Source organism: Rhea americana, unplaced genomic scaffold (assembly GCF_003343005.1).
Source record: "Rhea americana isolate MKP2758 unplaced genomic scaffold, rheAme1 scaffold_63, whole genome shotgun sequence".
NCBI lineage: Eukaryota > Metazoa > Chordata > Aves > Rheiformes > Rheidae > Rhea > Rhea americana.
In genome coordinates, this window is record NW_028186790.1 from 2,109,681 (window position 1) to 2,131,525 (window position 21,845).

The 21,845-nt window shown below is 43.1% G+C and overlaps 1 protein-coding gene across 6 annotated transcripts in view; it reads right to left on the reverse strand.

The window, feature by feature from the left end:
• Positions 1-702: 702 nt before the first annotated feature.
• EVA1A (eva-1 homolog A, regulator of programmed cell death) overlaps positions 703-21,845 on the reverse strand; it is a 215,535-nt gene continuing 194,392 nt past the window's right edge. For 4 of the 6 annotated variants that reach the window (XM_085320381.1, XM_085320385.1, XM_085320384.1 and 1 more), the window contains 3 exons: positions 14,522-14,686; positions 9,330-9,503; positions 703-2,020 (listed from right to left, as the gene is read on the reverse strand). In XM_085320381.1, coding sequence (XP_085176507.1) covers positions 1,650-2,020; positions 9,330-9,503; positions 14,522-14,686 — 710 coding nt within the window. In that variant the 3' untranslated portion in view covers positions 703-1,649. The other 2 variants (XM_085320382.1, XM_085320383.1) reach the window with 2 other exon arrangements.

A 21,845-nucleotide genomic window follows, 5' to 3' on the forward strand; every position in this document is an offset into this window, starting at 1 on the left:
TTTGTCAGCACTTTGCAAAATTTAAGTATACCTAAGTAAGGAAGGAGCACATCCCAGAGCCCTGCAGGCTAAAGCAGTGCATTGAAGACCTTGCTACACCAGGTTTAATGCCTGAAGTGTGGTGACTGAAGTCACAACTTCAACAGCAAGATAACAAGCAGGATGTCAATAACCCCTCTAACACTCCACAGGGCAGCTGGAGGAGCACTAAAATATGTTTTACCTTTTTTTCCAAGTGCTATTTTGGTTCATTTCACATTTGCTTCTGGTCCTGCTACAATCTGGGACTGGGACAGACAGACTCAAAGCATCATGAAATCACTAGGGCTCTTTCCCTTGACATGGGTAGGCCCTTTGAGAACCAGTTCATCCCTCAGCTGCTCTTGCCCATGTGCACCACAGAAGTAGACTGAATGGGCAGAGGCCAAAGAAAAAAGTGTCTCCAGGTTCCTGCATGGAGAGGATGTCAGTCCTGATTRCCTGCAGAGGTATATTACCATTCCAACGCATTTCACTCCCGCAACACCTATGCCAAAAGTGAGGATGCAAATTCAAGTGTGTAGAAGCAAACCAGAGTTTATTTAGCATTTATTTCCCACTTTGCTGTCATATGTGGCTTACTTTGTCTCCATTTTCCTCTGGTAAACATAAACTTTTTTTAATTATTTTTTAATAAAATATATAAAACACTGTGCATTGCTATTCATAGGAAAACTGTAGTTTAACAACAAAAAAAGAATAAGGCACATTCCTGTGCAGCATCTTCAAATATATATATATATATATTTAAAACAAAACAAACAAAAAGAAAAYTCTTTTCAACCTCTTTGAGGTTGTTAACATCTCAACAATCACTGACACATCTCTTATATTACTGTAATTTCACTGTTGGTGGGTTGTTTGACAGGGGCCAGTAGGGAGAACAGATTCAAAAAAAAAAAAAAAAAAAAGGATTTAATCCCTGAGGTGTCAGTAAAAAAAAATGCTCCCATTGAAAAGAAAGATTAAAAGACAGCCATAAATAACTGTATACACTATGGCACACATCCAAGCACCGAGATGATTTCATGATGGAAGAATCCCCCACCCACCCACCCTCTTTTTCAGTTCTTAACAAGTCATATTTGCCATTGAGCTTTAATTAGGTTAATCTCATGGCTTCTGAAGTCACAAGACAGTTGGTCAGGATGTACATCCCCCTCCATTGCCAAATCATTTTCCAACCCTGCAGTTTTGTTCACAATTCTCTCAAGATCCTCAGGAAAGGGAAACCAGAAAATCCAAAATCAAAACCAAAACCTGGATGACTTCTCTCCCCCACAAAGAGAGGAGCAATCGTACCGCAGCACAGCAAACTCAGAGCCCCACGTAGGAGGGCGTTAATTGTCAGCTTTCTGCCTACTACCAAGAAATGAAGTTGGCAACCACCTCTGTTGTAATCRGAGAGTCTTCGTGGAAAGGAACGATAGCAGTATCTCGGGGAAAAGGAGACAGGGAAAGCTTTACTGCTGTCCATCCACCCCGCACCAGGTAGCACCCCTGAAAGGAAAGGGGGAGACATCCACGTAGTGCTCCTTTCCTCTCTCTGCTCTTTGTCACACGTGGAGGAGCCCAGGCCGCAGTGCTGGACTGTTGGGATTTCCCACCGCTTAGTAGTAACGGTTCAGACTCCTGGTCCCCGGGATGTCCGGCTGGCCGTTCATCCAGATCTCCCGGATGATGCGCTCCCGCTCCTCCAGCCGCTGCGCTCGCTCCAGCTCCTCCGCCGAAGTGAAGACGTTCATGTTCAAAGTCCTCTCAAACCTGCGGTGCCTGCGGGCTGACAGGTCCGAAGTGGTGTCTGAATCATCGTCGCTGTCGCTGCAGTCGCTGTCGCTCTCCCGCTCCCGCGGAGGTTTTTTTGCGGCCGAGCGTTTGCAGTCAGTTCGGCAAGACACCCTTAGCACCAAGGCGAGCAAGGTCAAGACGAGTCCAATGCACACTCCAGAGACAAAATACAGAGCAGCTCGCTCAGGGTTTTCTGAAAGGGGAAAGAAAATGATTATCAGAGACAAAAATCCCTTAAAGCGCACACAGCTTCCCTGTGCGAGTACCTGCAACGGTCTCTGGAAAGGCAGAGTTCCTGATGGTCCCTATTGCTTCCAAGCCTTCTGTTGCTCTCCCCAGGGAAATCAGGAAAGGGAATTTAGAGGGCAGATTTGCTGCCAGGTCATTTATCTGCATGCAGAATGTGGGCTAGCAACAGTTATGTCTTAGACTCGTCTGGAATCRAAAGGAGCAACCCACAGAATTAAATTCTGATTTCAGTGGCGATGCGAGTGGGATTGAGGTGAGGATGCTGTATACTCAGCAACAGCTAAGCGCACCTTTCTGCCACATCCGTTATCATTGTACAAGGAATAAAGATAATTATAAAGCTTTATACACTCTGAGCTGTCACCAAGCTGCAATGGCAAGCCATGCAACATGGAAAATTGCATATTATTTATTCACAGGTTTTATTTGCTTATCTAAGGCAAATGTGCTGGCTTCCTGCCCAGACCACCAAAATATATACCTGTGCTACACAAGCACAGTTGGAGTTAGTGCACTAACAGGATGGCTACTGCATAACAACATTTCAGAGGTGATACAACAAGACTCCAAAGGATCCACAACGCCTTTTAAACTAGGTCATCTTGTTTATTTACTACTTTTTTTGTTGTTGTTCATTGGATTTCTCAGAAGCATAATTGTGATAAACATTATTGCGATTTCCCTGGGCTGAATCATCTCAGCACATTTCAGAGTTATAGATATACTGAAATAGAGAAGATGAATCAAGCAGAAGTGCCAATGCCCTCTGTATTCTATTGTGTCTGGCAGAAGTCCTGAAAGGACTTCAAGGATGGAATTAGTTCCTCAGATGTGTCCAGCACCCTTGCACTTGTTGATGGACCTGCAACAGTTCCCACCAGCTGAGAACCAGCTGAGAAAGATCCCTGTGACTAAATGGCTCCACTCTATCTTCACTTTCTCCACTGTATTTTTAGAAATTGCTCTCTCCTGCTGGTTTCCTTAAAGGACAGTTTGCAGAAAATGAACTGGAAACTCTGAATATTTTCAAAACTCAACAGGAYAYGAAATTAAGCAACCTGCTCTAACTTGAAAGTTGGCTTTAAATTTGAAATTAGCCATGTTCTGAGTAGAGAGTTGGACCAGGTGACCTCAGAGGCCCCTTCAAGCCTAAATTATTCTACAATTCTGTGGTCAGAACCCAAACACTGATCTGTGTATGGTCCAAGGCTCTGTGAAGGCCATTGCCTGGAGATGCTCATGGCACCGCTATAGGCAGTTCCGTTTTTTCTCTGTACATTCTCTCTAACCAAAGGGATCTAAAAAGTTACTGACAGGCCAGGGACAAGGAAGATGTTGTGCAAGTCTGAAATTTGGCTAATAAAATATGAGACTGTAGCTTAAGTGGTTAGAGCAGAGGGCAAAATGAAAAAATAGCCTGAAGAGGAACTACAACAAAGAGGGAAGASAGAACTGCAAATGAAGCATTCAACAAGCTGGTAAAAAGAAAGGAAAGAAATGCAGCAGTAGTTGGAAAGGGTAGTGAGGCCAAGACCAGAGGTTTTAAGCTAAGATATTTTGACAAGAAAGAGAAATCCAAAAGCCAAAGGTAGAGGAGAATGAGAATGGGCATGAAGGATGTGCCAATAGCTCTTGTAGAAGTCTAGCTGAGTGAAATCTTGCCTCCAGTGAAATTAATGGTAACGCTGAATTCAAGGTGCAGAACTATATCTAAAACTGCAGCCCTGCCTATGGAATAGCAAAGACACTGTGTACTGGGTAAAGTAGTGACCTCAATTCCAGAGATGCAGAAACCCCAGGAAAACTGGAATCATTCTTGATCCTGTTTCTACCTCCAGGTGTAATATAAACCAGGACACGAACTGCAGAGCTTTCTTTACAAATTGGCACATGAAAGGCTCCAAGGACACCCAAAACTGGAAGAACAAATGAGCAGGACTGGTCTATTTGCCGTGCAAGACGTTCAGTGCAGCCTGCCTCCTCCCTGCCTGCCTGACAGGATGCCAGGCACACTTTTCTGAGCACCACATTCCTGCACACACATGGGCTTGATTTCCTTGCATTAGTTCCACTGCTCACTCCTTTAAAGCAACTCATAAAAAAACACAGACTGGAGCCTGAGACACAGGCACATGTGGTTTCTCTTCCCCCATTTTYGTCCATGTCTTGCTTTTCCTCTCTCCTTCACATTCCTTTTTCCCTGCCACTGTATACAGCTCATGAACAAGCTGTAGCTCAATTGCTAGTTAAGCAACCATTTTTCATACCCAGCTTGTGCTTATATCCATAGTCTTTCATTCAGTGAGATGGCTGTAATTGAATCTTTGGGCTCCACTAGCATTTATGAGTTCCTACAGCTACTCTGTCAACATCTGAGATACTGCCTGGACTTCTTCACTGAGCTGTAACCCTGTGTTCAACTGCAGTCTTGGCATTTATCATACACACAATCTACTCAAACAGCAACATCTCCCTTTGCACAGCTGAAAGAGCAGCTTAAGCTAAAGATCAGGGGCTCTGCATTTTCTCACTTGAAGTAGCCACGTCAGCAATAGCCTGGATTTGGGGTTTTCATATCCGACTAGTGGTTTTGAGAGACTCCCCCACTGCATGTCCTACTTGCAAAGACCCCCAAAAAAGAGGCCTTCTCTTTAGAAAATGAATGCTCAGCATCTTCCAAACACTTGATGCATTTCAGACTCATCATCCAGACACTGAAGCACCTCAAAACACTTGTTATATTGGAAAATACTCTTTAAAGGTGTATGTATATCAACAGCAGGACTTAAGATAGTTTTGATATTCGTGTGTGTATGTGTACACTATTATACCCTTTAACAGACAGATTTTGACCAGTATAGCTTTTTTCTTCTACTGTTGTGAATGACAGCTCAGAGCTATGTTTTTCTCCTAGACTTTTAGCAGAATCAAACTGCTGTCAATCTCCTTAGCTGAGGTTATCTTTCCCCTTCTTATTTCTCATTCTGGACTGAAAGTGTTGATGAAAATGTCGTTGATTCAAGCCTGCATTTAATGCATGCACACAAAAGATATATGCTCTTTACAACGCTTTATACAAAAGCCACCACTTTCCAGGCATCCAAACTGGCCAAAAATTAGAAACACATTTTATTTTGTTTATCCAACCAAACCAGCAGCAATTACAGAGCCTGTTTCCTGAGGGCTAACAATCTGCTGGGAGCATCAGCCCAGACTGCCATTAATTCCCCAGGAAATGCCCCAAGCCAAGGTTGTTATTGCTATTATAATAAATTGTTTCAATAAATAAAAACCAATCTGGGCATTAACGAGGCTGGCTTCCTGTGATGGCTTCATACATTCAGAAACCTCAGTGAGGAGGGGAATTTCAGAGGGCCCCAGTAAAAGGTTCAACATTAAGCATAGCGAGACAAACAGTAGGAACAAGATCTTCTAGAGAATTTACAGTTAGCCCCACAGGATGCTGAAATCCCCTGGTAGAACAGAGGAAGCTTTCCGGGAGCCCCTTATTAATAAGGCTCAGACCAAGCAGTCTGAAAATTGGAACGATGTCCCCCTGGGTTGTTTTTTGGAAGCCCCTTGTTAATAGCTTGGCAGCACAGCTTTGCTTATGGGAGGAGAACAGAGATTTGTGGAGGTTTTTCTCCAACTGTTTCAGCATGAATGCAATAGCGAAAGTAAAGTCCTCTGTCCAAAGAAAGGCATTAAAAGTGCTGTGACTTCGCCACTTAATATTGATACAAACACAAGGCACARTTCTGGTCTTTCTGGTACGCTGAAACCGCAAAGACAGTTCCAGCTGTCACTGAGATCGGCAAAGCCTTTCCAAACCATTTGATAGCCTTTGGATCAGGTCTATAGCAAAAAACAGGTCCGAGGTTTATAGGTAAAGATTGGATATAATTAAAGACCTAACTCTATAAAGACATTAACTTTCAAATTAAGAGTATCCCTGAGTCCTTTGAAGGACTGGGCCCTAAATCAGACTTGTTTGTTTGGCCCTTTCACCTGACAAATTCATTCCTCATTGACATTGCTCACTCTTTCTCCCTATTTCTGAATAAATGTTGTTTTTCAAGGTTTTGGAAGCTGAGATAGGACTAATACCTTATTGGGTKTGATACTCCTAACCATCATTTGATAACCAATTTGACAGTGAAAACCAACACTTCTTCAAAGAGGCTCTGCTTCCTGCTGTGCTATGATTTTTCACTCCTTGACTATCAATAGAAACATTCCCAAATTTTATATGGAGACTTCAGTCAAAAAGGTGCTGGAAACAAGCACAGAGCTTCCTCTAATGTAGATACTTCTCCACTCTGTGAGAATTTCCATGCGCCAACAGTGCAAGTGATAGGTGCCTGCAGGCTCTTCACCTTCTGCTGCCCACCCAGACCTGTTGTTTCGTGCAGTAAATGCTCACAACAGTGAGATGGAGGGGACCCACTGCTTTCTGGATGTTCTCCGTAGACTAAGAGACACCCCACTCTCTGGAGGCTGAAAAAGGAGTAGAGTGGATCATCATTTCAAGCCTGCATTTGACCCATGAAATACCAAGTGCCTGTAACTTCCTTTTCCTGGAGGGAATACACTACCCTCTGCCCTGGTAGAAAAATACATCTTTATATATTGCTGCTGCCTGCTTACAATTTTCTCTTGCAAACTCCTGTTTTAAGCCAACTCTTCAGCACAGGGAAATCCTGAATACAGCAGTTTCAGTATCCAGCTTTTGCCTCAGGGACTTTTTGGTGCCATGAAACAGAGGCGTTCTTGCACTAATGTTTCCCTTTGGTGCAGAGGCTGTGGTCAGGAGCAGTGGGAAGATGTGTGAACTAGCCCTCCCTGGTCGCCCTACACTCTGCCTCTCCTGAGTCACCGTAAAGCTTCACTGTGGACATCAGCAGCTGCTGTGGCTTAAGTTACTTTCAGGGCCCCAAATTCAGACAAGCACAAAAATTTCCAAGTGTTCCGTTGCTCAAAATCTGCAATCAGACGAGTGAGAGTTTTGCAGTGCTCTAGTTTTATGCAGATGATATTTGTGCCCTGTGACACAGCTTGTCTTTGAACACATCATCTAAAACCACTTTGCATTCACATATAACAAAATAAACCATGTCAAATCCATCCTCTTCGTTAAAAGCAGAGAGCTAAATAACACAAAGCAGATAAAGATGGTTTAGGGTATCTGTTGTTTCAATCCATGAGGCAGCCATCAATTTTTGTAATAAGTATCAAACAACATATATGTCATTGAGACTAAAATTGATCAAAAAGCYATGGTTAAGTGCACTGGAAATATTAACAACAAGCTCCTGAATTCACCACTGGAAATTAAAGTTGTGATATCTGAGCTTTACCTATTTGACATCCAGAGGATCTGAACACATCACAGGGAGACCACACTGTGAAAGGGCAAGCAAATCTCACACCAACAGGACAGTTAAAGCTGTCATTATTTATTATTTGTGTTGCAGTAAAATCTAGAGGCTCCTGCCAAGACTGACACCTTGTGAAGGGGGTGAATCAAGGTCTTTGTGCCCTACAAAACAAATAAAGGGTCAAAGAGTGCTACTGTGGTAGACAGAAGCAAAGTCCATGGGGTATAGTCAATAGTCCTGAATCTCAGTCCTAATTGTCCCCTACCATAACTCCTGCAACTTTCTGCTGCCTATTATGGTTCAGATGGGGAAAATAATGTTAACAGCGTTTTATTTTATAGTACATTTGGGAATGAAGACATTTTCATGTCAAAAATAGCACCTGCAGGTAAGAGAGGGAGAAATGTGACAGAAGATTCATTTAAAGCTTTTTTTTTCCAGAGGTCCATGCATCAAAAATATATCCTRCTCAGCCATCATTTGTGAAGAACATCATTACTGCTTCCATTAAAGCTGTCTGCTTCTTAAAGGTGACATGAAAAGCCAAGTCCTGATGCTATCTCTGGACATGTGGAGGGGCAGAACCTTGGGTTCACCATCATGGGCTTTTTTAGAAGGAACCTCCACTAAATGCACAGGAATGTTCTTATTGACTGCTGCCAAAATGCAGTGGGTGGTTTCAAATCCAAACACTTGTCTGTAGTACYATGGCAGTTATCTGAGCAGGTGCATGTGCCTGACACCAAAAATGAATTATTATCTAATGAATAAGCAAACCAAATGGCACAAAAACATAAAAAACTGTGGCTCACAAGTACAGGAGTTTTAGTTAATATAGATCTCAATGYAACAGAATTGCCTAATTACATTAGTGTGGTATTAGACTGGTTGCAGTATACAGAATTATTTGCAGCAGGTATTGGAAGAGTAAGACATTAATATTACTGGCAAGGTGCATACAAATATTTTGTTAAACAAATGAACAACAGCTTTCAATCCCATAAGAAAAAGTGACTACAAACAGTATGTCCTGCCTTTGGAGACTAGTTACACAGAAACTAGGGCCTTCCTCAGAAAATCAGCAGAGATTGGCTTAAAATATGCTGAATTAGTACAGCTGCTGCTACTCAAGCTGTGCTCCTCCTTCTTTTGGGTAGATTCTTCCAACTCTGTAGGCAATTCCTACTGGTGACAAAGTCCCTCATGCAGTTGCAGGATTGGAAATTATTGCCCAACATCATTTGTCTCTGCTGGACTTCTTGCTACCAGTAGCATTGACCCCAAGCACTGAATAAGGGGCACAATATTTATGTCGAGAACAACTTTTTAAAGTAAATTTTAAATAGAAAACAACTCCTCTAATACTTGAAAGACACATGTGGGTGAAAGATAAACTGTGATCCAGGAAAATCTTACTCCAAATCAGATTTAAATATACAATTAAGCAGACTCTCAAGTTACTTCATCTTCACACTTTACTGAAGATAAGCCAAGTTCTGTTAAGCAGGGTAATGCTGCTCATTTTCCAGATTACAGGACAACAAGCTTGCCTCCTTAATGAGCCAGCCTTTTATCTTCAGGAAAGTGGAGCTTTAGGAATATTACCACATGTAAGATACATTGTATTTAACTTCATATAGGAGCAAGTCCAGGGGAAAGCAGAGCACAATAAACTCTATTATATACTATCTGCTAGAAGATCTCCAAGTCGGGTCTTCCAAGGGAGAATTTGCTGAGAGACAAATGGAAAAAAAAAAAAAAAAAAAACAGTTCATAGGGGCAGGTTTAGCCCTAGGTATCTGTGAAACATAGACCCAACTGAGGGTCTACAAAGAGCTTGTGAGAGCCCAGACAGACTGCAGCCACGAGACCTACCTGTGATAAAGGAGTACGCTGCTAGGATGTTGCTGAGCAGTGCCATCTCCGTGCTAACGCCCACGGGCTCCATGCTGCTGTTGAACGCTGGCGGTTGTGTCTCATCCACAGGAAGCAGGAAGGGGGTGTTTTCTAAAGGGTAGAAGGTGGCTGATCTCTCTTTCTTCTTCTCTGCTTTGGATTAGAAAGGGAATGAGAAATGAGGCACATGCCCCAGCCCCGTCCTGCCCTATCCCTACAAGGTCAGCATCTGCTCAGCAAAAAGCCACCCAGATTTCCCCTCTTTGGCAACTAAATCTTCTCAGTTAGTTTCAGCTAAACACATTCAGTGTTTGTATCAAGACAGCATCATCTCTCCCTCGTCTCCTGCTCTTTCATGTCACCACTTAGACACACCCACTTACGTTACAGCAAATATATAATCAGGTTTCTTTTCACTTATGTAAATCAAAGGAGCTTTTATCAACAGTGAGTTCAGCTAAGCTTGCAATAACTCGGCACACCAGCTYGGAAAACACAGACAGACTCAGCAAACCTCTGCCAGTGTCACACTAACTCTGTAGTGATCCATCCACACCTGGCAAACAGAGCTGCTTTCTCTCCAGCCCTCTCAGGGAAGGGCGGATCTGAGTTTATGACTTCCTTCAGAAGCTTGCTCGCATTGTATTTCACCCAGACATCATTTCCCCTTTGGAGAGGTGAGCGAACGTGGGTTAATGATTTGATTTTATTTGTCGAAGACTGGAGCTAAGAAGGCAGCTAATTCCAGGAGGCTCAAAGAGACCCTTTCAGACCTTATCAGCTCACTGCTGAGTACTCTCTGCACCTTGATCTGCTGGCAGACACCCCTACTAGTCACAAAACACTAATTGTTTTAAACACACACAAAAATTGGTGCACAGGATCCAGATCCATCACCCATGTGATTGTTTCACTGTACCTATTACACGTTTTCTGGCTTCCTTCCCTGGGATCCGGTTCTGGCCAAAAAACAAGCAAGGCACCATAAAAATCACAAAACTGCACCTGGCTTCCACGCGTCTGCGAGTATTAAATTCAGGAAGCCGTCAGGTCCGTCTCATATAATACCATCAGTGTCGTGCAAGCAGAGGCACCTTGGGAGCAGCCACAGAGCACAAATGTCTGTGCTCCCTGGCTGTCCGATCTGCCTGCGCTCCCCGCAAGCCCGGCACAGCGAGCCATCACGCTCAGCTTCACGCCACGCGTGCCAGGAAGCAGCTCAGTCCACAGAAGCAAGTAACAGGCATTTGAGGGTGTCAAAGAGAACAGGTAATACTGGATGGAGAGAGACCGAGTGCACGAACACGTGTGCAGCAACGTCAACTCCTAATCTGCCTCAGAAGAGGCGCAGTGGTGATGGATGTCCAGGTGTTACTGTGAGAGATCAGCCCCAAGCAATGTGGGCACTGTTGTATCTCTGCCACTGAATAGCTGCGTGGCCTTGGGAAAGCCACACATTACAAGCTACCAACGTGTTAATAACTGGCCCCCAAGCAAAGTTTTCTGACATGGATGCTTCAGTGGCAGATCCAAAAGGGAAAAATATCCAAAGAATCTGAGAGGTTTCAGAGCACAGGGAACATTGAAAAATCRGTTTTACAAATGAAGGCACTGAGGTACAAAAGGGCAAAGGCACATTCAGCAGGAAATCAATAGCAAGACTTTGGAAAAACTTTTAATTCATGTGTAGGCACTAGAAACATTAGCATGCCCTCTAATCTGATTCTTATTCTCACTGCCCAGTAAATCCATGTCTGTACAAAGGGCTTGATTTTTCTCTACTGCTGTTCCTGCAAAGAAATTCATGGAAGCAGGAGATGTTTGTCATTTCTAAAAACTGGGCCACTGCCCTCAATGCAAACCTTYCCATTATTCACCTTTGCTAGAGTAGTTGTAAATTTTCTATGATTCTTCTGAAATGGCAATGGCAGTACAATCAGATAAAAAACTCAGCTGAGAGCAAAAAGGTTATGATTTATCACACCACTTATTCTCACCTTTGAGGCTTGAGCACTTGCACAGGGTTGTTTGCTAAGAACCATGTAACTTCTTTAACTTAGGGAATATCTATCTTAAGCATAAAAATCATGGTACAGTCTGAACCATGTGGGCCATCCTTCTACAGTTTAAATTGTACCTTGCTGTTCATGCTACTAATTAGGCTGTTCCTTCTATGTGATGGCATTAAGATATAGTCCAAGCTCCTTTGCRCAGTCTTTTTAGGACTCAGTCAGCGGTTTGTCTCAGCTCCCTTTTCCTATCCCTACATGTGGATTTTGGAGAAAGGAGTTTGGTGGAGACAAACTGGAAGACAGAAACAGGCAGGGGTGGCATTAGAAAGGGTCCAGGCTCCAGCTTGCTTCCACTGTGACCATTGATGGAAATGAAGGCTAGAGGCTTACTCTGTACTGACAGTCCTAAATATCAAGGGAGCCTCGATAGGCTCGATCTGGCCACAAAGACAGCTTCCCTTATAAACGGGCAGAATTGCTATGTCAATAGCACCTATGCACCCCAGTCCAAGACTGAGGGACTGTAACAGAAAAGAGGATGCAATGGGTGACAAAAACAGAGATGGACTGAATGTCAACAACATAATGAAGCAAAGAGAGTTCAGTAAAAGCGCACCACTTWCTTAGTAATGCCTAGCTGCAGGAATCACAGCAGAGGCAAGTTTTAAGCATGATTTGGGGAAGAAAAAGGTCTTTTTGTGAAATTTTTCAAATACTGTGATGGCTTCTACTYTGCAATGAGTATGCAATAATGAGCCCCAAGCCAGCTCAGAGTGGGCTGTTACACCCCTGGGACCATCAGAAGGCACTATCCTGAGTACTGAATGCAGAATAATCACATCAGACTCATGGAGCCTTTTAATCAATTTAATAAGCCTGGCCTTACAGCAGGGCCAGTTMGGTCCAGTGTAGCACCATAATGCTGGAGCTGGCTCAGTTATCCAGTTAGCTGGGCACCACACAGCACTGCCATTGCAGACATGCTCTGAGAAGGTCTTTCTAATCATCAAACCRTTAGCCAACACACAACACAGGTAAAATATTGTTGTCTGCACAGTCACTACAGGCAACATGAATTAGATGTTACTTCAGAGTTGGGATTCCGAAATTAATGTGTCTGCACATTGGTATCGCTAGGTAGGTACACATCTAAGCTGTCATGAAAATCAGGATGTATGAGAAGTCTTATTCAGCTGCCTACAGGAGTGTCTACTGCCATTTGAAATGCTCTGCGGTTTCCCAACTGGCCTCTACCAGCCCAAGAGCAAGGTCTTTCAGAGGTCCTAACTCATATCTACCAGGCTCCTGCAGATGTCTGGGTACTTTAGAGCATCTCAAGTAGCACTATGCAGCTAAAATGAGGCAACTGAATCCTGCCCTAGTCAACACAGTTGACAGATTCTAGATGGTCATTTAGCTTTCCCTGTAGCAAACACTTAGAGCTTGATGTAGTTGCTCACACACAGACATCTACGTGACATCTGTGTGCATGTGCTAGATCAGCCAGAAAAGGCCCAGAGAGAGGCCACTTCTGCTGGGTTTTGGCCATCCCATGCAAACCATGCTATGCAATAATGGTGTCTTTCAGGAAAGCAAGGCATAGCTTCTCTCGTGTGAGATGTAAGAAAAGATCTCTTTTTTATTTTTCCTCTGACTTGTCCAAAGGACAGATGTGATCAAACCAGTTTCTAAATGAATATTTGCCTGCCTACACTATAATCCAGCAAAAASCACCACAGAAACCACAGAACTGGTTTCATAATCTGTAGGATTGTACAAGCTCAGACAGGGAAGGCAGAAAATGACAGGAGTTATGCAGGAGGGAAAAAACAAACAAACAGAAAATCACAGGGACCATGTGTTGCTATGCCATGTAGTTCCCCAGTCTGCCATTCATTCCAGGATCATATGAAAAGATATCATTTTTTTTCCTTGCTAGCTTTGAAGACATTATACTTGCTTTATCAGCTCACCTACAATTGATTTTCTTTTCACTACCTCCACCCTTTCTGAGCTTTTCCCAGYCACTCAAGCAGTCTCTGTGTGGCTTCACATCAAAGCTGAGCAAAACTGTTTCAGCTAGCCGTACATTTTTCTATCAGTGTAGTATTAGCATAAGAGAGATTATTCATGCAATCTTTAAAAAAAAAAGTAGTAAAAGGGGAAGGGAGCTTTCAGAAATGTCCAAATATTTCCTTTTATTATTTTCAAAACAATTCTTTTAGCTTTTAATTTCAAAATGACATCTTTGTTTGAAAAGTGGTGCATATTTTAAAAATGAATGGATAAACAATGTGAAAACTAAACAAAAGGTGTCATTTGTAGAAGTGAAATGTTTAGATGAATCTTAATGAAAATGAGTTCTGTATTTTTATCTTGCTTAAAGGAATCACCAGGATCACAAAACTTATTTCAGTTTGACCCCAAATTCTTTTTCGTGACAATTTTTCRGTGAGGCCTCCAAACTGACAAATCTGTTATTGCTGACTATCAGTTATCTGTGGATTGATAATCCAGGCTGTAGGTTAACTTTGCCAGGAGTGTAGGCAGAGTCAAATTAGCTCTGCTCACCCCCACCCTTGAGTTGGATCCCTGGGAGCACAGGATGGGAATTTCAGGAGTAATGTCATATACCCTCTTCCTGCCTGTTGGGAAAAGCAATGCAAAACCACACCAATACATGCTTATCTGTGCTTTTCATTACCATATTCCACTCCTTCCTCTTACTCACCCATCCCCTAGAGAGCCAAGATTTTACTTCATTCATATCTCTTGACTTTGCATTTTATGGAAATAGCATCATATTTCAATGGTCAGTTGGAAACTTCTCTGTCTCCTATAATACTGACCTCCCAGTCTCTCTGCCCTCCTTTTTCTTTGCCACTGTATTAGATGGGTCTGCAAAGTATTTCTCTGATGACTTTTAACATGCATGGCCATGACTGTTMTTTCACAAAAACCAGTGCAAGTTTCACAGTTCACTTAGTTGGTGGTTATGCTTTGAAACCTCTGTTTCTGACTGTGAAACGGATGGGATTTGGGAACAACATAGAAACACAAATAAGGATTCCAGTGTGCAGCTTCTGCAAGGGAAAACAGAGGYGAAGGGTTACCATATCATAGTTAGGTTTGGGCCAACACGACAACAGTCATAGCTACCTGGGAGAGCACGCCCTATATTGGAAGGAGACACATCAAAAAGGAACACGCCGTCCCCTATAACATTGGGATCAAATGCCCTCGGTTGCAGTGGAAAATGTGGCTTCTGAAATCCTTGGTAATTGGTTGGTCTTGGCTGGGTTTCATGCAGAAGCTTCTTGGGAACTGAAAGAGAGAAGTAGGAAGAACATTAGAGTTAGAGTGAGTTATTTCAGCTGGTCAGCATGAGAATTATCRCATTATGCTATGGGCTCCACTGATACTTAATTATACCATTTGCAGACCAAACAGACACTCATTTACCATTATGATGAATGCTCTGCAAATGCCAGCACAGAGAGATGCAGCGGAGAACGCTAGAAACTGTAAAGTGATTAAGACATTGTTTATTTATAATTAAGCTTTGAGATTAGACTAAGGATCAGATGAAGACAGCTTATTTTAGACACCCAGCTCAGGCACTGAAATGCCGAGTAAGCCAGTCTTTGGCCTGAGCTTCAGACTGCTTTAGCTAGACACCTCTGCTCCTAACGTGGTGGCAGGCTGGTCAGGAAGCCACAGAAGGGGAGTTTAGGGCATGTCTGAATMTCTGCTTCTCTCTGGCCATCAGATTCCTGGCTTAAGGCTGCATATCAAATGTTTCTATCCACTCTGGATTTACAAGACCAAACTCCAGAGGATGCAATTCACATAAATCATGAAGATTAAATCATCCACCACAGGAGAAACTCTGCTTGTAGGCTCCCTGAGAGACTTTAAATACACTGCTCCCCCTTGGGCTATAGGCTTAGCTAAGCTAGGAAAGTCCCATTCTCCATTCCTACTATCCTAAAAAGAAGGGTAAAGACTCAGCTATTACCTGCYGCTCTCTATGTTTCCTCAGCAACCGTGTTAGCAATACGCAGGCAAGTGAGGTTAGAGCACCTCTACAAGAGCTGCAGCGGTAGCTGTGTCAGTACGTCTGCAGTCCCTTGTTTGCACCAAAGCATGCCTTAAGAAGAGTGTTTTCCCCTAGTTCATGCTGCAAGGCCAGCTCTTCAGCTGTACTTCACAGTAATGCAATCAAAGTCAGGGCAGCTATTTCAATTTACACCCACTGAAGGTGAATCCACATATTAAATTCACTCATTTGCCCTCTAGGGACAAAGTGGCATGTCATTTACTGAGCTGAACCAGTTCTCTGCCTCTGCAGTGGCCAACACCTGAGGCTATTTCAGAGCAAAGGGATTTTCCATACAAAGAGAGAAACCACATATACCTGCCATTCTGCTTAGATATTAGAGGAACAGAGCAACAAAAGACAAAATAAAGACATTAAAATTTCCAGAGGAGTAAGATGTTTGTCCCTCCAGTGACTGTACACTAACATATGACACATAAACGCATATTAAAGTTATTAAAGATTACATTTATTGCATTAAAGATACAGATGGCTGAAAACTAGGCACACATTCGCTAGACGTACAAAAGCCCCAAGAGAGCATTTCTGGATTGGTCAGCTCTCTTTTTTCCAGGTCTAACGGCAACTGCCTGTCTCCTCCTGAGCAGCATCCTACCTCCTAACACCTCAGTTTCCCCAYCGCCACATTGCAGACCAGACTCTCCCTCATCTCTACTCTTCACAGCGGTGCGATGAAGCATAATTAAAAAAGTGGAGCACTTCTCGATCCTTGGCGCGAGCATGAAGGAGGACTTGGAGAGCGTGCAGCCCTGGAACAGAAAGGAAATTCCTTCCTGCCCCCTGCAGCTAAGCAGCTGTCAAGCCAGAGCATGAGATTTAATCACGCCCATTAAATCTCCCTGCACAGCTACAGACCGTGCTGGTGGGGGAAGTGATCCAACCACCTTGTTTACATTGTGTTTGACTTACCGTCTTTGCCGAGGCAAAGCGAACTGTAGCTATATTTACGGACTGATTTTCTATATCAGGCTGCCAAGATAGCAGTACTGAAGTTCTCGCATTATTAGTAGAGTCATGCTAGGTCAGGAAACAGACATAAAAACCCACAGCTTCTGAATATCAAAGAGCTGGCACTGCAATTTCTAGTGAAACCTGAATTGGCAACTATCCGTCGATGGGAAGGCAGTAAAAGAAATATAGCCCCTGCTAGAAACTAAACAGAAGCAAGGAGGATACCTGCACCAGAGAAACATCAGAGAGACTAGCGAGGAGGTGGGTAGCAAAGAGATCATCCTATAAACCAGACAGTCAGAGCGAACTGCTGTTTTGGGTGTCAGATTTGAGGCATCTTAAAGGAACCCAATATTCAGAGGACAAAATGCTCAGCATGCACAGAAAATAAAGCCCCCTTTGCTGCATCTCAGGCTGGGGACCTGAAAGGCATTCCAGAGGCATACATCAGTCTGCTTTTACACTCTTTACACCCAAACTGTATCCTGGCTAACTTGTGGATGTGCATCCGACGAAGAAAATGAAACAAAAGGAACACAAAGGCAATTTTTTAACTTTTTTTTTTTTTTTTTGCTAGTCTTTCATGTTTCAGACTGGTTGCTCTTCATAAACAACTCCTTCCACCTCCCAACATTCATAACATTCATGACCACCTCTGGGGCATAACACAGGCTGGCTGGAGCTGCTTCTTTCTCTGAAGAGATGATACCACCATCGACTTAAACAGTCGGAGTCAAATGGGAAAGAAAAAAAATCCTCTTTCCCTGAACACACTCAGAGAATTGAGAGCTTTTCCCACCTTGGCAGTTGTGCCACCACCACCACGAATGCCACCCATTGGACTTCTAGATGAGTGTGGGTTGAAAGAAATGTCACTAAATCAGCCAGCAACTGATCAATAACATCGCAAGGAAAAGTGGAGGTGGAGAAGTATTCAGAGTTCCTACAGACTAACTTTTGCCCATTGAAATTCTTAACAACAGAGGAAAGGGTTATTTCAGAGGAGGATCTAGCAGGGTAAATTAAGTTCCTCCTCTCTACTGACAGAGGTTGGAGATCTACCGTGCTGCCATTTGTGAAGAACATTCCCCTTGCGTCAGTAAYAGGGGGCTCAGCGCTGCGATCCAGAGCACTTCATAGCCTTCGGCACGCTCGACGAAASAGCGCCTTCGCGGGGTAGGGCTGTGCTGTCACTTGAGGATGGCTGAGAAAGATGAATGCCAAATAGGCATTCAGTGCTGTAAAATGCAGACAGCTTCAGAGAGAGATTCCCCCAAATATGCAATTGTGTAACATCTTAAAAATACTTTAAAAAAAAGAGGTGCCTATCTTCATTTTTGCAACTAAACTTCTTTAAAATTCTAGAAGCAGCTTAGTGCAATACAGGATGTCTATAGCACTTGAACCTTTTCTGTTTTAAGGGAACATTTTTCTCTATAGACTTCACAAATATCTTGGGGACATTTTGCAGGGAAAAGGCTCATCTTGGCAAAAGGGCAACTGGAGTGACTGAATACAGCAAGCCTGTCCATTCCCTAGTTTATACGATGCTGAGCTAACACATAGCTTACACGGTTTTATTTAGAAAGACAGTAGAATTGAAAGAATTTTTCAAGTGCAAAACACCTCACAATTTCCAGTTAGCTTCTGTGTGGCAGCCAACTCCACAAGAAAGATTAAACATCTGGTTCCTTTGAAATACCCTCCTTAAATTCCCCACAGAGGAGTGCACCTAACACAAAGCATGGCATGAACTGAAGAAAGGTGTCRAGAAAAGTTATTTATATTTAAATGCACCAGAAAAAAAAAGTACCTAGGATTTTAGACTTATCTCAGCATTAAGCAAAGAAATCCTGGCAGGGAATAGTTGGCAYTTAGCCTGCTCCATTCAATCAAGCAGGGAGGTTAATGCAATTCAGTCAGCAGACCAAGTGACATCTATGGACAGGAGGGGAAGAAACAAGGTCTTCAAACAAAATGCTAATGCATCTGATAGGCAGGAGCCCTGCACCTTAAAATGCACCTGAGAAATTCAGTCACTAGGAAGAGGTGAAATGAGTTGCTTTGGGGACCACCGGGTACCTTCAGGTTCTTAGAGGGTAAAAATCAGCATTGAAACCTGGACCATCAAACTCATCCAAATGATGAAATTCTCAGGTGACTTAGGCTGATCATCTGAGYCGCGCAGATGGAGAAACAACTTTCCAGATTGCAAACCATGTTCAGGTTACTTATGGAGGGGTCTAACTCCCACATCACTGCATTGACACCACATGAGGCCAGACTCATGGTGCAGTGCAGAGCACCAGTGCTTGTGCCCACGCCACCATGGCTGCAACATGCCAGCAGGCATCCGCTCAATGCAGTCCTAGGTTATAAATCTGCAAGGAAGCTCTTGGATCAGCAGGTTCATTTCTTTGCCAGTCCTTAAAAATCTTCACATAATCTCGCAGTGTCTGTTATAAAAGTAGTCGAGGACTCTGCTCCCACAGCTCCTGCTGGAAGGCTGCTCATCAGTTTGAATCACTGCCCACACTGGCAGGAATTTATACCGGTTCTCAACCCAAGACTTGTACTACCTGCTTGCAATGAATTAACAGTATCAATCCACAATACAAACTCACTGCCTGCCAGCCTCCCTTCTACAGAAATGGGGAGAACAAAAATCAAAGCAGAAGTGTGGCCTCACTGTCAGAGCAGACCCATCAGATTTGGGTGCAAGCAACAGGCATGACAGTATGGAGAGGCATATGCTGTTGCTGCTGACAGTATCCTTATTTGTACTTGACAGAAACTCCTTCTGCTGGATTTTCACACAAACACTCTCTTATGTGGCCAAAAACAGGGGGTTGATGAAAAGAAAAAGTTACTGTTCCTACAAGCAGCAAAATTCTCAATTACAGTGCTAGGAGATGGAAAGGCCAGCTGACACCTCACCTCTTTGTTAAATGAGTTTGTTTGCTGTACGTTTTCTAGTATTTTGACCTGTCTAGTGTTAAACACTCCAGTTCTGGGAATTCGGCTACTTGCCACAAGAGATTATTTTGCAGAGGAATATTGCTCTTTTTCAGGAACTCTACTCCAGTAYACGGCTGAGTGTTTCAATCTAAGTGCATATATTATTCCCCTAACCAAAACATTTAAACGCTATAGCCCCCAACTTTTACAGATGGGGAATTGGCTTGAGGACAGACTTTTGAAAGTGTTTAAATATCAAAGTGATTTGTCCAATCWCACAGAGGGAATCTGAGCCAAAGAAAGGAAACAAATTCAGGCTCCCTAAATTTCAGCATCGCACACTCAAACCATCCTCTCTCTTTGCTAATTCCATCATTTGTTATTTCCTGGTGCTTGCTTAGTCCTAAACATGTTTAAAGACTTCCACTCCCAACATCCARTTATTCACTGACCTCCATTTTCACTATATACACAGGTGAGTCAAGGAGCAGAAAGAACAACGAAAGCTCACCCTTAAAAACATGCAGACAAGGGGGCTGTCATTCTCCAGTCCTCTGCTGTATATTCACTTGTGCATTTCCAGCCTGTAAAGTTTACTCTGAAAGCTCAGTGCAATTAAAACAGATCCACAGGACCTTCATCAAATCCTACTGCAAATACTCAAAGTAGAGTGCAATTTGAACAAAACATCGTTGACTCTCCCAGCGATGAAAATTACAATTAAGCCTTTTATCTGGGCAGGTTGGGGCCAGGAAATGCTGATGCTCAACAGATTTTTCTAAATAATTAAACAAACCAAACAAACTAAAGTGAGTAAACACCCAGTATAAACTACTGCAGGTTTTCAGTGGTGGCAGCTCTTAAAGACTTCTGTTCAAGCTTTGAACAGAATTCAGCCAGAAATGGGATCACTCGTGTTTCAGAACTATTATAAGATAGATGCCTTAGCACATATGTAAGATGGATGGCTTTCTAAGATTACAGAACTGTAAGTGTTTTTATGTGCTGTRAAATCTAAATTCACTACGCAATCAGTCAACAATAGCTGTTAAAATAATGGATTTGGGCTGAATCAGACTACAAAACATCACAATATAATCACAGAACAAGAAGGAAAAATCAGGCATGTAAGAACCTTGCACCTGGTAACAACAGCAAAACCATCATGTATTTAGAAACATAAAGGCGGAAGACGTTAATTTGATCATTAAATCTTAGTGTCAGACAGCAAACCAGATTGCTCAACCCACAGTCTGCCGACCACATCCAGTTTGCCCAAGCAAGTAAATTGAGGCACACCTTATCCTCTCATTCATTCCCAAGGGCCATAGAAAGCTAAATAGCAAGCTGAAGCCCCTTCTAGTGGTCCTGGATGTACATCCTTCAAGTAACTAAAATCCAGCTTGCATTGCATGGTAAGTGCCTGCCTCTTCTCACAATCACATGTACCATSTCGCACATCCAACGTGGACCTTCCCGTCCTGCCCAGTCACCAGGCATTCCTCCTTCATCTGACAGTGGAGCCATTGCTTTTCAGTCAGATATTCGCATAATCACCTGACAGGACAGCATCATAACCTACAGCTCTCAAATACCTCCATGAGAGGTTAGGCAGCCTGAGCATCTCCATAAAAAAGGCTCGGCGCACTGAACATCAATATCATGCCATGGCCTCTATGTACCTCTGAATATCCTATATCATATTTAGAGTAAAAGCATTGTATAGCTTACATGCAAAATGTCCCAGGAGACAGCAGGAGACATGAAGAGACTTTGTTCAGCAAAATGTAAGTCTCAGAGGTGGAACTGGATCAAAACACTGGCATGCAAAATCTTCACTCCCACAAAAACAGGAGCAGAGGCTTAATGAACACAAGTGTCCAAGACCTCAGCTTTCCATCTCCTTCTTTCATTTTTAAAAGGGAGCTTTCTCAACCAGCATTGGTACAGTCTGTAATCCTGAAACTGAATACAAAAWTTAACAAAAAAGGGGAGTTACTCAGCCTACTGCAGGCATGTTTCCTGTGCACGCGGTTCCAAACCACTGATAACACGGAAATGACTCATGCCAATTACAGTAACTCCACTTTCCTGCAATTCCAAGTATCATGCGGAAATCAAGTGACGCTGACTGGGAAAACAGCCCTGGCATAACCAAAGCCACCTACACGTCTCCGAGCCCCTTGACTGCATCAGCGCCCTCCTCCCCAGCTCCTCCCTTCAAATGCTACCCAAATCAGAAATTCRCCCCTTTGCTGGTGTTTTTCGTGCTGGTGGGAAATGGTACAGGCTGTGATGCCTGACACAACTCATACAAGCTTTCAGAGCACCCTGCCAAGACTACTCCTGAGGCAGCCCAGATGTTTTGCCCTTTACTGCAGCTTCTGACAGCAGCTAACTGTATAAAGGTTGTGCAATGTGCAATGAGAATATAAATATTACAGACAACCTCTT